Consider the following 15186-nt stretch of genomic DNA (forward strand, 5'->3'; position numbering starts at 1 on the left):
AAAATGGAGAAGACAGACCAAAGCCCAAAGCAAGCATTGGTGTCTAGGGCAAAATGAGAGGCTCTTCTTTCCTGGGGCCAGCTGGTATCCAATAGAAAAAAGATTCTTTTGTTACTTCCATGAGGGAGAGAATGAACCTGAGCTTTGGGTCACTGCAGTGGCCAGGGTGATGGTGTTCGGGGAGGCTGGGGAGTGCACAAACGCAGGACTTAGGCTACTGCTGTGTCTTTCAGGTTTCCTCACCAGTGACCTTGGACTGGCTTCCTTCTTGTCATGGGCACCTTGAACATGAAGGCTGTGTGACCGCCTGTCATGGGCCGGAACCGGTCCTGGAGGTGTCAGGGATTTTGTGAGGACAGATGTGCCTTTATTCTTCCCAGAAGAAATGTTGTCCATAAATGAAAGGTTCATGCCTCCTGGAGTGCATAATCCAGAGGGGGAAAAATAGTGGCTATGGAATCAAATACACAGCTTCACATCTTGTTCTGGAATTGCTCATCAGGTGACCTTGTGGAGGCTTGGTTTACTTCTCTGTCGAATGGCGGTAACGGCCCCCATCCAGCAGTGTTGCTGGGAGGATTATTGTAAATGAAATCACATATAAAGTACCTGGCACCAAGCCTGATACATAGTGCAAAAATCAATAAATGGTAAAATCACCTAAAGCAAAGTCTATTTCTGTTCTCTTTATTTTTATTGAAGTGTAACTAATACACAGTGTTATATTCATTTCAGGTGTATGACTTTTTTTCCCCTTTTACTTGACTAAGAAAGATGTGTTAAAGTCCTTCTACGACTGTCAATTTCTTGTATTTATGACAGATTTAACTCTACATTTTCTTGGTCGGTTATTCGTTGTGTAAAGATCCATGACTGTTAGCATTACCACAGCATAGGCACTTTTCCCATGAAATAATTCCCTCTGTTCCTGTGGCTGTTGGCTCTCCTTAGCTTGCTGCTGCATCCTCCAATCTCTGCATCTTCTCCTTTGTGTGTATAAAATCTCCCTCTGCTTCCCTCTTATAAGGATTCATGTGGCTGCATTTAAGGCCCACCCAGAGAATCCAGGAAAATCTCCTCATCTCAAGAGCCTTGATTTAATCACTGCTGCAAAGATTGTTTTTCCAAATAAGCTAATGTTTACAGGCTCCAGTCATTAAAACCTTAAGTCTTTTGGGGTCATCACTCAGCCTACTACAATGTCTTTGCGAGTTTTCAAGAAGCCCCAGTGGCAATTTTCTGTGGCTTTTGTGCATATTAGATCTTGGCTGAATCAATGATTCTTTGGTCTTACAGCACCACTGTTCTTGGCCAATGATGTGAAGGAGGGGAGATTTTAGGAGGATTGGGTTTGGTGTAGGGGTGGTTTCTCATAAATGACCATTTTTATTTGAGAAGGACTGTTTGTGTGCTTACCTGTGTGAGTGTGTTTTGCGAAAAGCTTTCAAGAATCTTTTATTATCCTTGGAACTGATCCATTTTTCATCAAGTTCTATCTAATTCGTTTTGGCTGGAACTCGGTGAGTCTGTTCAATTCACCAAGGACACTTTAGTCCAGTTCCTCCCTCTGTCCCTTCTCAGAGGAGTCTGCTCACAGTTTGTATTTTATTATTATACTCTTCTCCATCTGTGCTGCCTGGTTGGTCCTCTGTCTTCCACACTGGGTAACTTCTCTTTCATTATTTCCGTACCCTTGCACTTCGTCTCTGCAGTCTCAGACAGACCCTCCAGCTTGTCTCTTTCTTCAGTGCTTTTATTTCTTACAAGGCAAGTGCTACTCTTATAGATTTAGCTACTGTGTCATTAGCTTCTTTTCATTCTTTACTCGTGGCTATCAAGGTCACTCTTTCTCAGATCTCCCCTCCTGCATTCCATTATCCATCCTTCTGCTACCGATCATCCCTATTTCTTATATTTAAACGAGAATAGCATACATCTATCCATTTAGATTTTCTTTTGTTTACTATAATACAATCTTTTCAGAATACATCTTCTTACTTCTTTAGGGAAATAATTCCCTTTTTTAAAGAATGGCGTGTGTTATGTGGTATCACAAAAGTTTCTTTTATTTCTTTTTTGCTTGTTTACTTAGTCTTTTGAGAGGGTGAGCTCTCTACTGGTCCAGCGTGGCCAGGAATGCAGGTCTGCATTTCTTTTGTTGAATGAATGGAATCCCCCTCTAAGAAATACTGGAGTCCATTTTTGGGATGGTGAACTCACAGTCAAGGTCACATCTGCTGGCCAATTCGACTATCAAGGGTAGCTCAGATGGGTTATTATTCTTAGATGATTTGAAGTAATTTGTGTTCTGTTTCTAGAGGTGATCCATGAAAACTAAATTGCCAGAGACCACCACCACTCTTACACTGAAATCCAGGGAGTATCCACATCGTCTCCTTCAAAAAACTTCTGAGCTCCTTTTGACGATTTCCCGATTTGTTGAAATCTCAAGTCTGACAAAGGGACGCCCTGCCGTGTATGTGCTTATCTGCTCAGTTCCTGCAGGAGGTCAGCTCTCACAGTGCAAGTACATGGACCTTCTCTGTTTAAGGTTTAACTCGCTGTCACTGCTCAAAAACAAACCTTCTGGAAGCTGCTAAACCTGCGGCCGGGATTCCTGGCAAGAGCTACAAACAGAAGCTTCACTTCTGGTGCCTTCTGCCTCCTCTGGGCCAGCTGCCCACTTGCTGTCTAAGGGAAACGACGCTGACCGCAGTGGGGGATGGTGGCCCTATGATTGATGGGAAACTGCAGGTGGGGACTCTGGGTCTCGGGCACAGCCAGATGTTTTGTCTGGTCCAGGCTCCTCCCAGGAAGACAAGTTCCACTGGGCAGGGGCTCTGGTTCATCAAAACTGCAGGCCTCTATCTCCCGGTAATCCTACAGCTGTGTGACCAACAACCAAGAAGGGAGCTTTCAGGTAACCCTTTGCATTAATCATTAAAAAGCATCCCTACAGTTAAAAATCGATAAACTAGGACCATAAGCCAAACATGAGCATTGGGAGTGGAAATCAAAGCTTCCAGAACAAGTTTTCCCAGCCTCCATGGGCCCCAAATCTCCCTAGAAAAGGCACACCAGGAAGAGACTGTGTCTTCTCCCTTCGCCCCATTCCCCAGTCACACTAGGACTCCAGCCTAGCCAGATCTGGACTCAGAAACAAGCCTCAGTTCTTCTGAATATCACCAGGACCTCTCAGTTATCCTAGACTCCTTCCCTGGTTTCCCAGCCAATTTCTCTGCATTGCCACAGATCTCCTTTTAGAAATGGAGATATCATTACATCACACCAGACGATGGGTTCTTCCAGAAAAAACCCTTCCTCCCTTCCACATGCCTGCAAGGCCCTGACCTCCACCCAGCCTGGTGAGCTCCTACTGTGCTTTCAAATGTAGCTACCATAACCCCTTTTCTCCAGAATACCTTGCCCCCACACCCTGGCACCACCTGGAATTAGGAACCATCCTTGCACGTGCTCTTCGGTTGTGTTTCACACATAACTTCCACTATTGCATTTATCACATCACATTAGAATCTGTAGCAAGCCCTGTAGGATGGTCTGTCTGCACTCTATTTCCAAAAACTCTCATCTATCTCTACTACTGAAACTGTAAAACAAAACAAAATTGATTTCCCACTTTCCCAGCCAGAACTTCATGGCAAGTTCTGACTAATCAGATGTAGGAAGATGCCTGTAAAGATGGTGATTCTCCCCGAATAAATACACAAACCCTCAGCACGGGGAAGCTCTGTGCCTTGGCCTCTCCCCTTTGAGGCTGAAGTGCAGTGGGGTAAGCCGGAGGACAGCGTCCGGGGACAACAGTGGGAGAAGAAAGACGCTGTCCTCCTGAGTGGCTACCCTGGATGGGACTTTCGCATCCTTGTTCCAAGAGAAAAGTGAACCTCCATCTGTTGAAGCCAGCTTTAGTCAGTTTTTCAGCTTCTATTCCTAACTGATAAAATGTCTATCTATAAGACTGAGACTTTCAAGGGAAAAGACTGTTTCTTATTTATATTTATACCCTCAGTACCTGGCAGAACGCCTGGCACTGAGTAAATGCTCCAAGTATTTTAATTGAACTGAATGTGGTTACTGTCTTCAAAATATTCCAATGGCTCCTCATTATACTGAGAAATCCATCTAGAGTTCTTGTCTTGGCACACAGGGTCTTGCAGAGAGCCCTTGTTCCCCACGCAACCTCATCTCCCCCACACTTCCTTGATGTGTCCTCAGCCACATCAAGGAAGCAAGCAGTCTTTCGTGGACAGACCCTACGTTTTGCTCTGTTTGTCCCTTCGCTCCTTCCCCCTCATTTGGAATGTTTGCCTCAATGCCTGCAGGCAGGACTTCTCTCTTTTCTCCATTACTGAACTTGGCTTACACTCACTTACAGTAACTACTTTGTCTTGGAGGGACCTGTTTGTTTGAATATTTTCCTCGTAGAATGTGAGCCCCTGGAAGACAAAGACAGGCCTTAGTCCAATTCTTGTGTTTCCCACTGCACAGTCTCTGATACAGAGGAAGTGTTCAAGGAGTGTTCTGTTAAATGGAACTAAACTGGGGTCAGAATGACAGGCGAGAGAAAAGCCTGGAGCTAAATGGAATGGGTCTGAAGCCCACATCCCTGGGTAACTGTGAGACATTCCCCTTCTGAGCCTCACTGGTGTCATCTGTAAAATGGGGACAGTAATAACCAATCAAGAATGTGGTATACTATATGTGTTTGATAAATGTTAGTAGAGGGGAGGACCAAGAGCAGAAAACTTTGCCTCCCTCTCATCTCCAGTTTTCCTCTGAGCTGGTCCACTGATTATAATAGGGAAAATGCCAGGCCAACATTGGAAACTGAGAAGAGGTCTCACCCACAGGGGATCAAACTTCCATGTTCTACGTCCTGACCACAGAGGAAAGAGTGACATGTAGGGTGCAGCTCACTGTCTGCTCTCCTGCTGTTAGCTGCCAGGACTGGATGAAGTTCACTGGGCAGCCTGTCCCATTCCTGGCACTCAGGGGAAAAGTACCTGCCAAATGCTGCAGATACCCACCATGTTCAAGGGCAGAATCTGACTGCCAGCCCGTTTGTCACACACACCCAAGAAGGGCCCATTTTCCTGCCTGCACCCCACCCAGAGCTGAGTGTTATCTCTGCAACTCCCCACCATCCCTCCTAGGCACTTTTGGCAAGGGATTATCCTTGCCTGGCTCGCTGGGGTGAGGTTGACCACAGAGCCCTCTGATCACCTCCAGTGCTTGGCTGGGTTGGGGGTGGTGGTGAGGAGAGACATCTGCAAGACTTGTCCTGTCTGTGCACCTGGGAAGGGTCTCATGGAGGCCTGTGGACTTTCCCACATCTCATCTTATCTGGCACACCAAGGGGCATCTTGACACCTGCTCCTATCACCTGTGACTCTCAGTGGTGACTTACAGCCTGCTGTGCTTAGGGGATGCCCCATCTGGGTAAAATGAGCAAGCACCGACCCAGCCCCAGGAAGGAGTTCTCATTGCTTGGGAATTTCATGCCAGACACTGTTCTGAATGTTTAGATAGGTTAACTCACATCCTCAGAGCAACCTTAGATCGTAGAGACCATCTTAAATCATCATTTTACAGATAAGAGAACAGAGGCCCAGAGCACCTGTTTAAAGATCTTCCCAAGCTGCACAGCTCATCAGAGTGGTGGGCAATCTGGTGCCAGAGTCCAACTCTGAGCTACAACTTGATCCTGAATGAACAAAACCCATGGGATGGAAAGAGAAGCATCTCCTTAGAGGAAACGAGCTGACAGATCAGACAAAATGGCCCAGCTGCAAAATGCAGTAAATGCAGGAAAAAACAGGAGACTTTGTAAAACAAAACATAAATTGTATTCTCAGGGAGATGCAAGACGATAATACATTGAACAAACAAAAGTAGGCTGTCAAGAGCAATCTGAAAACAAACAAAAAAAAATGGTTTCCTTAAAATAAAAATGAAAACAGAAAATAGAACTACCCTATGACCCAGCAATTGCACTACTGGGTATTTACCCTAAAGATACAAACGCAGTGATCCGAAGGGGCACGTGTACCCGAATGTTTATAGCAGCAATGTCTACAATAGCCAAACTATGGAAAGAACCTAGATGTCCATCAACAGATGAATGGATAAAGAAGATGTGGTATATATACACAATGGAATACTATGCAGCCATCAAAAGAAATGAAATCTTGCCATTTGTGACGACGTGGATGGAACTAGAGGGTATCATGCTTAGTGAAATAAGTCATTCGGAGAAAGACAACTATCATATGATCTCCCTGATATGAGGACATGGAGAAGCAACATGGGGGGTTAGGGGGATAGGAGAAGAATAAATGAAACAAGATGGGATTGGGAGGGAGACAAACCATAAATGACTCTTAATCTCAGAAAACAAACTGGGGGTTGCTGGGGGGAGGTGGGGTTGGGAGAGGGGGAGGGGGTTATGGACATTGGGGAGGGTATGTGCTATCGTGAGTGCTGTGAAGTGTGTAAACCTGGCAATTCACAGACCTGTACCCCTGGGGATAAAAATACATTATATGTTTATAAAAAAAAAATTGGAAGGGGAGGCAAACCATAAGAGACTACGGACTCTGTTTTGAAGGGTCAGGGGTGGGAGGTTGGGGGAACAGGTGGTGGGTAATAGGGAGGGCACGTTTTGCATGGAGCACTGGGTGTTGTGCAAAAACAATGAATACTGTTACGCTGAAAAAATAAATAAATTAAAAAGTTAAGCACTGATATTCTAAAAAAAAAAATAAAAAAAAATGAAAACAACAAGATTTCCAAAATAAAGGAGAACAAGATAAATGCTGTTGAAAACAGAATTAATGAAAAACACAAGATCCCTGGCAGAATTTAAAAAAAAAAAAGGATTAACAGGTGGTGGGTAATAGGGAGGGCACGTATTGCATGGAGCACTGGGTGTTGTGCAAAAACAATGAATACTGTTACGCTGAAAAAATAAATAAAATGGAAAAAAAAGTGGCATATAAATAAATAGATAGATAGATAGCTATAATGGAATATTACTCAGTCATCAAAAAGAATGAAATCTTGCCATTTGCTAAAACATGGGTGGAACACCAGTCAGTCCAAGAAAGACAAATACCATAATATTTTCATTCATATGTGGGATTTAAGAAACAAAACAAAGATCATAGGGGAGGAGAAGGAAAAATAAAATTAGATTAAAAACAGGAAGGAAGGCAAACTGTAAGAGACTCAACTATAGAGAACAAATTGAGGGTTGCTGGAGGGGAGCTAAAGGGATGAGGTAATTGGGTGGTGGACATTAAGGAGGACATGGTGATGTTATGAGCACTGGGTGTTATATATAACTGATGAATCATTAAAGAATCACCATATAATCAAGGAATTTCACTTCTGTGCATACACCCCCCCCAAAAAAAAAAAATTGAAAGCAGGATCTTGAAGAGCTATTTGTGCACTCATATTCATAACAGCATTATTCACAATAGCCAAAAGCAACTTAAGTATTCATCCATAGATGAATGGATAAACAAATGCGTGTTTATATACAATGGCATGTTATTCAACCTTAAAAAGGAAGGAAATTCCTTTGCTACATAGGTGAAATTTGAAGATATCATGTTAAGTGAAATAAACCAGTTGCAAAAACAAAAACAAAAACAAATGGTGTATGATTCAACTTATATGAGATACCTACAGTAGTCAAATTTATAGAAACAGAAAGTAGAAGTTGCTAGCAGTTGGGAGGCAGGGAGAATGAGGGGCTATTGTTTAATATGTATGAGTTTCAGTTTGCAAGATGAAGAGTTCTGAGATGGATGGTGGTAATGGTTGTTCAATAATGTAAATGTACTTAATACCACTGAATGGTGTGCTTAAAAATGGTTAAATGATAAATTTTATGTTATGTGTATTTTGCCACAATTAAAAAAATAAAAAACAATCAATTAAAAAAATAATATGGAGAAGGAAGTTGAGGGAAATTGGAAGGGGAGGCAAACCATAAGAGACTATGGACTCTGAAAGACAACCTGAGGGTTTTGAAGGGGCCGGGGTGGGAGGTTGGGGGAACAGGTGGTGGGTAGTAGGGAGGGCACGTATTGCATGGAGCACTGGGTGTTGTGCAAAAACAATGAATACTGTTTTGCTGAAAAAATAAATTAATTAATTAAAAAAAAGGATTAAAAAAACCTCTCAAATCACTGGGGGTTAAACAGCTAATTAAATCAAATCAGCTAACAACAGCAAGAGTTAAAAATGAAAGAAAGCAACAAAGAAGCATCGCCTGTTTCGGTTGAAAAAAGGCATAACATGTTCGATGAAAAAGAAATATACAAAACCCTGTGCTCTTCTCAATTTCTTCAAATATACACGGAACGTGAAGAAGACAAAAATTCAAAGGTAAAGAGGGCACAGTGTGATAAAAATAACAAAGATCATACGAAATATATACAGTCAATTAGTACATTTAAAAAATTTAAATCTAAACTGAAACGAGAGACCATTTAAAATTCAACCTAACTGAGCACTCCATAAGGAAAAAAACAAAAAACAAAAAACAACTCCCCCAAAGAAAAATATACTAAGAACTGGAAGCAGCAAAGACAATTAGATATCATTTTGTCCGTCAAACTGATAGACACTGACAGGGTTGACAGCAGCTCATGATTCCGTGTGGGGAGCCAGGCTTTTGGTGGATGTATAAATTGCTGCAGTCACGAGAAGGAAATCAAGGTCATATATTAAAATTTGCCTTCTAAGAATATATCCTAAGGAAATAATTGGACAACAGTTCAAAGGTTCACGTATAAGGCTGTTCACTGGAGTGAGAAACTGAAAATATTTACTTTATTAATAGGGGAGTGGAAAAATAAATGATAGTTGTGCCTTCAACAGAAGCCTCTGTCGCCATCAAACAGGATGAGGCTGGTCTATATATTGACATCATAATATGATGATAGAGGATTAAACAGTACATCAAAAGCAGGCCACTAAGCCATGCGTAGAGATGATCTTGTTTTAGAAACCGTGTTTACCGCAACAGCTTGATGTATATATCGCCATACAAAATATCTAGAAGAGCAAGCGGAACCAACAGCTCTCAACGGTTATCTTCTGTGACGTGTGCGGAGGAGACCAGAGTAAGATTAAGGGGACTTATGATCTCTACGGATTTCTTTATTTTTTGCATTTTGAGTTTTTTATTTTTTTAAAAGATTTTATTTATTTATTTGACAGACAAAGATCACAAGTAGGCAGAGAGGCAGGCAGAAAGAGAGGGGGAAGCAGGCTCCCTAACAAGCAGAGAGCCTGATGTGGGGCTCGATCCCAGGACCCTGAGACCATGACCTGAGCCAAAGGCAGAGGCGTAACCCACTGAGCCACCCAGGTGCCCCCATTATGAGTTTTTTAAAACAGGTGTATTTTTTTTAAAATATAGAAACATTCTATAAAGATATTCCCAATTAAAAAATAATAATTACATCTTACTCTGAATAAGGACTCAAACACAAAAGGGGCTTTACGTGTTTGTCTTAATTAGGTCTAATCATGAATTCCCTTAACTTTGCTGGGGACCACAGGGGAGGAGGAGGAGAGAGAAACAGGGAAGGAGGGAGAAAGAGGGAGAGAGAGGAGAGAGAACAAGCATGAGCACAGATGTGTGTGTGGACACTGTGCACACTATCTGGGAGCATCAGCTGGCCTGGGGGACTGAAAGAGAAAGGGAAAGGCGTCCTGTGGCTCGTCCCATCCCAGGAGTTTTGTTGTTCATTCAGGATCTAGTTGTAGCCCAGCGTAGCTGGAAGTCCCCTCTGCTCCCTTGGCATCAGCTCCCTGAGGTTGCAAGGCTGCCAGAGGGAGGGCGGAAGCTACCTTCACCTTCTCCCTACTGTTCCCTGTCGTGGAGACCTTGCACACACATTCAGTCCCACTACTTTATTGTCCTCACTGTGTCACCCTGCAGAGGATGGTTGGTGACTCTGTCTCCATCTTCTCTTCCTGAGTGCCATGAAGAGATCCTCCTGGCTACCCCACGCTCACCATTCCCGTGAATGACAGCGGTCCTCAGCCCTGCCCAGAAATTCCATCATTGATTCCTTGTGCTCGCCTGTCAGCTGCTCCTAGATCCCTCTGTGCTCCTCTGGCCCTTGTTCTAAACCTTCCCTCCTGAGGATGAGGCAGTCTCGGGAAGGCTAACGTTGCTCAGTCGTGGATGAGCGAATCTGCTTTAGAAAGTGCTTGCCCGAGGATTTACAACTAGAGCACCATGAGGTCCACAATGGACTCTTGAGTGATTCAGTAAAAAAGGATATAAGAGAGAATGCATACATGGCAAAATATTCATAATGGCCGGGTCTAGGTGGGAGGTGTGCAGGTGCTCGTGGGCTGTTCTTTCAACGTTTCTGTGTATGTTACATACTGTGTGCTATGCAGAAAAACCTAGGGAAACCGAAGAAACCACACTTTTCCTGTCCACTGAGGAGAGTGAGACCATCTGGTGTGACCACTTCAGAGTTTCCTGAATTCATCCCTTCTTCTCTACTCCTCCTGCCCCTTCCCGGGTTCTGGCTCCTCATCCCAACCACGATCTGGCACAGCCTCCTCCCTGGGCTCCTCGCCCCAGGCTACCCCATTCTCCACGAGGTTGCCAGGATGGGTCCAGACCCAGTGTCTCAGGCCCCAAGTCCTCAACCCTGACCAGGCTACTAAATCACAGCTCATGCTCTGGGCCTGGGGCCTGACCACACCCAGTCACTTCCCTTCCCAGCAGGCTTCCTCCCTGGCTACCCGGCAACTTCCTCTCCATCCTTCAGCTCTTGTGTCCCCTTTTCCAGGAGAGCATCTCTGGTCTCCTGTCCTGCCTTTTGCTCCGCACCCCTCCCTACTCCTCCGTCTCCCTGTGCATATGCACATGTCACCCCTTTGCCAGTCTGGGTGTCCGGGTCTTGATCACGTATGTGACACCAGCACCTCGCCCAGACAATGCCATGGGATAAACAGACAGGTGGTTGTTACAAGAATCAGCGAATGAGTGAGTGAGAGATGCTCCAAGGTAGAGAAGGAGGAAAGCCTCCTGATTTGCATATAGGCACATTACTGTGAAAGAGTCATTATACTCCTAATTCCGTCATTGCTCATTTAACACTTACTGCGGGACTATCATGGATCTGCTAGTCATATAACTCCCTTTTGGACCCAAGTCCTGCTTGCTTCATTTATTCATTCATTCATCCATCACTGGACACTTTGTGGGGCCAGGTGCTAGGGGCACCGTGCTGAGAGCTGGGAGACTTGCAGAAATGAATCGGGCAGAGACCATGGCTCTAGCCAGACAGGTAAGGCAGGAGCTCAAAGAGAGGATGAAAGTGATCAATGTCATAAGGGAAATGCAGGTCATGGGCAAAGGGAGTTCAGATGAGGGGGACAGACTCCTAGGAGTCCAAGAGAGGGGACCAGAAGACTTCCTGGGTGAGCTGACACACGCACTTGACTTTGAGGGGTGTGGAATTTCAGACATAAGCCTCTGAAGGGAGGAGGGTATTGCAGGGAAGGCAAGTGGAAACAGAGACACAGAGTGAGGCCATGAGCCTGGATATGCACAGGAGCCACCAGTCGCTTGGCTTTGCTGGAGTGCCCCTGGAGAGAAAGGGTGGGAAATGAGGTTGGGCAGATAGGTTGAGGTCATGAGGACCTTGAAAACCAGGATATATTTAGCTTCTGTGAACTTGGGTGTCATGGAAGATTTCTAATTAGCAGGTGAGCTTGTCAGGTGTGCTTCCAGAAGCTTATTCCAACAGAAATGTGCAGGATGAATTTGTATATTTAACTTGTCCCCCTAATAGTGCACAACCCCTAAGAGTGCTGCTGACCTCATTTTGCACAGGGCTTAGCTCAAAAACGTGCACAGAGCAAGCACTCAATGCATTTCTTTAACTGTAATTGAACTGAGTCTAAGGACCTGTGTACATCAGCAAATACACAAATGTCTTTGTCTCTTCCAACAATGTATCCATTCTGTCAATTCCTTTTAACTGAAAACTCTCTAGGGCATAATCTTCTCTAGCTACACTTCTCCTTGCCTTGGCTCCCCACTATTGCAAATCCTCCACATTTCATTCCTGGGTCATTGCAGTAGACTCCTGACCATTTTTTTTTTTTTTCACTTGAGCTCTCTCCACTGTAAATGACCCTGATGGGAATGACCCTGCTCAAGAACTACCACGGCTCCCTCTTGGCTGCTGGCATTCACAGTCCTCCATGACCACACCGTGCTTCACCCTCTCTACCTCCCTTTCCTTGTTCACATGCCTCCCCCTCTCCAGCCAGACTCTGTCTCCTCTCCAATTGCCTTTTGATCCTCCTTCTAGACCTCTGCTCATCCTGCCACCCCAACCTACTCCTTTCCTCACAGCTCCTCTGAACCACAGCTCAAGCAAGGCCCAGCTTTGCCAGCAGTGTGAATAACACGAAGATTCAGATAAACTTGGTTCACATCCAGCTTTCTGTGGGACTCCCTGTGCGAACTGAGACACACTATGCATTCCCTTGGGATTCTCATCTATTAAATGGGACTGAGAACAATGTCTATTTGTTACTGGGACTTACTATTAGTAAAGAACCGATAAGAGGATAGACATGCCAGGCTCTGGGCTGGGTGAATGGTGATGTTCCTTTCTTCTCTGACTTTTTGGAACTCCCATAAATAATTCCTGCTTGTCAGATGCTTGTATGGAAGGAAGTTATATTTTGAGGGAGTATGTATGCAGTATCAGACACTGCTGGGATTTTGTAATTACTCCCTCTGCAACTCTCAAACACCAGCATTTCTGCCCTCACTTTACAGATGAGGAAACTCAGACTGAGAAGAGGAAATAATCTGGGATCATACCGCTCTGAGCTGACACTATTATACGAGAAATAACCACAGAAGCGTTCCTAGATACTTACTATGTTCCCAGTACGATGTTGGGTGCCTTGCACACGCTGTCCCATTTAAGTCTTTCCCCCCAGATGCTGCTACTATAATAGCAAATAAGGGCTGTGCCCAAGTCCTGCAAACAGCAGGTGGCAGGGCTGGGATTCCTGCTGGAGTCCCTATGACCTCCAGCTCTGCCCTCAACTACTCTGCCGTGACTGTGCCATTGAGGCCAGAGAGTTGTCTGAACTTGGACAGCAGCCCTGTGAGGCTGAGACTGGCCTCTCCATGTTTTTCACAGGCCCCAGTCTGAGCCTGGGGTCACAGCGACCACTGCTGATCACAAGGGCCTCCCGGTGAGGTGGACAGGGTCAGCCATTAGCGAGGGGCCCAGTGATGATGCTGGTGATGACTATCCCGAATGGCGAGCAACGGGGACTTTGCCAGCCGTACACTTACCCGATGGTGCAACCAGCATCAGCCTCGATGGTCCAGATGCAGTTGAGATTGTGTTCGTAGGGAGCCGGATACCCGGGTGACAGCACCTGTCCCTCCACCTCTCCTTTCACTGTCCCTCCACACTCAGCTGAAAGAAATCCCAAAAAAGTGAGCTTTATGGGGTGGCCTGCACGGCCAGCAGGGACTCAGTGTCTCCTCCTGCCAGTATGCCCAAGTTCCCTCCATAGAAAGGCCCCTGGATGCAACTTGTATTCACAATCTACAAAGAACCCCTACAACTTAATCATGAAAAGATAAACAGCCCGATTAAACAACGGGCAAAGCATCTGAACAGTCATTTCCTCAAAGAGGGTATGCAAATGGCCAGCAAGCACATGAAAAGCTGCTCAACATCATTAGCCGTCAGGGAAATGCAAACGAAAACCACAGTGAGATGTGCCTCATGTCCACAAGGGTGGCTGCGATCAAAAAGCCAGACAGGGCAAGTGTCGGCGAGGATGTGGGGGAACTGGGATCTGCACACATTTGTTGGTAGGAAGGCAACACAGGGCAGTTGCTTTGGGAAACAGTTTCATAGTTCCTTAAAAGGTGGCACATCGTCACCGTAGGACCCTGCAATTCCACCAGCAGGCACAGACCTAGGAAAATGAAAGCATACATTCACACAAAAATGCTCACAGCAGCCTGATGCATAACAGCCCAAAGATGGAAACAACCTAAATGTCCATCAGCCGATGGATGGACAGACAAGTATGCTGTAATCTGTATGATGGAAGAGTATTTGATCATAAAAAAGGAGGAAGGACTGCTACCCGCTGTAACAGGAATGGACTTGAAAACACGATGCTAAGTTAAAGAAGCCAGGCTCCAAAGGCCACATATTCTATGATTTGGTGTGTATAAAATGTCCAAAACAGAATAATCTGTAGAGTCAGAAAGTACAGTGGAGGGTGCCAGGACCTGGAGGGGGTGGGCAGGTGGGAGGGACTGCTAATGGGTGCAGGGCTTCTTTTGGACAGAGAAGATGTTCAAAAATCTGATTGTGGTGATGGTTGCAAATAGACTAAAAAGCACTAAATGGTACACTTTAAAAGGATATGAATTGTATCTCAATAAGGCCACTTCTAAAAAGGACCCTGGGTAGAGGGCTGACAGCTTACTCTGCGCCTAAGCTCCTTGAAGCCTCCCTGGTCGTGTGCAGACACTTGCACCTGTGCCTTCAGCCACGGGGCTTGGGCAAGGTACCACGAATACGGAGGCCAGCAAGACGCTGCATCCTTCCTCGTGAGAGCTAATGTTCTAGGACAGGAGACAGCCACTGTGGGCCCAACAGAGGCACATTGGTGGTAGACGACAGCTTAGAGAAGTGGCTACTTCCCCTCGCATGGGGGCAGGGGGAGTGGTGAAGGAGGAACAGGAGTGGATTGGGCTGGCTGGGTGGCAGGGGTGGTGCTGGGGGCACAGCAGGAGAGAGGAGAAAGGGCAAATGTCCTGGCGTTTGGCAACAGCGTGGCAGACAGGGGCCAGGGGAGGAGATCGGGGTGGGAGACAGGGCTGTGAAGTTGGCCCAGTGACAGACATCCAAGGGAACTGTGCATGAGGCTAGTGTCTATGTACTCTGTTGGGGAAGAACTGGTCACCTTACATGCTAGTGAACTTTACATGTTAGGAAGTGCCCTCTGGGAGCAGCCTAATGGGCACGAGGGGTGGAACTGGAGGTAGGGAACCAGTGCAGAGGTCTACACTCCCCACTGGAGCACCTAGTCACCCAGGTCAGAAGCTGGTGATCTTCTGGC

General features: G+C 45.5%; 1 protein-coding gene across 1 annotated transcript in view; it reads right to left on the reverse strand.

The window, feature by feature from the left end:
* Nucleotides 1-15186, reverse strand: part of LOC123925897 (CUB and sushi domain-containing protein 2-like) — an 83000-nt gene that overhangs the window by 52146 nt on the left and 15668 nt on the right. The window contains exon 5 of the mRNA XM_045979530.1: nt 13391-13517. Coding sequence (XP_045835486.1) covers nt 13391-13517 — 127 coding nt within the window. The remainder of the gene's footprint in view (nt 1-13390; nt 13518-15186) is intronic.

Source organism: Meles meles, chromosome 1 (genome assembly GCF_922984935.1).
Source record: "Meles meles chromosome 1, mMelMel3.1 paternal haplotype, whole genome shotgun sequence".
NCBI lineage: Eukaryota > Metazoa > Chordata > Mammalia > Carnivora > Mustelidae > Meles > Meles meles.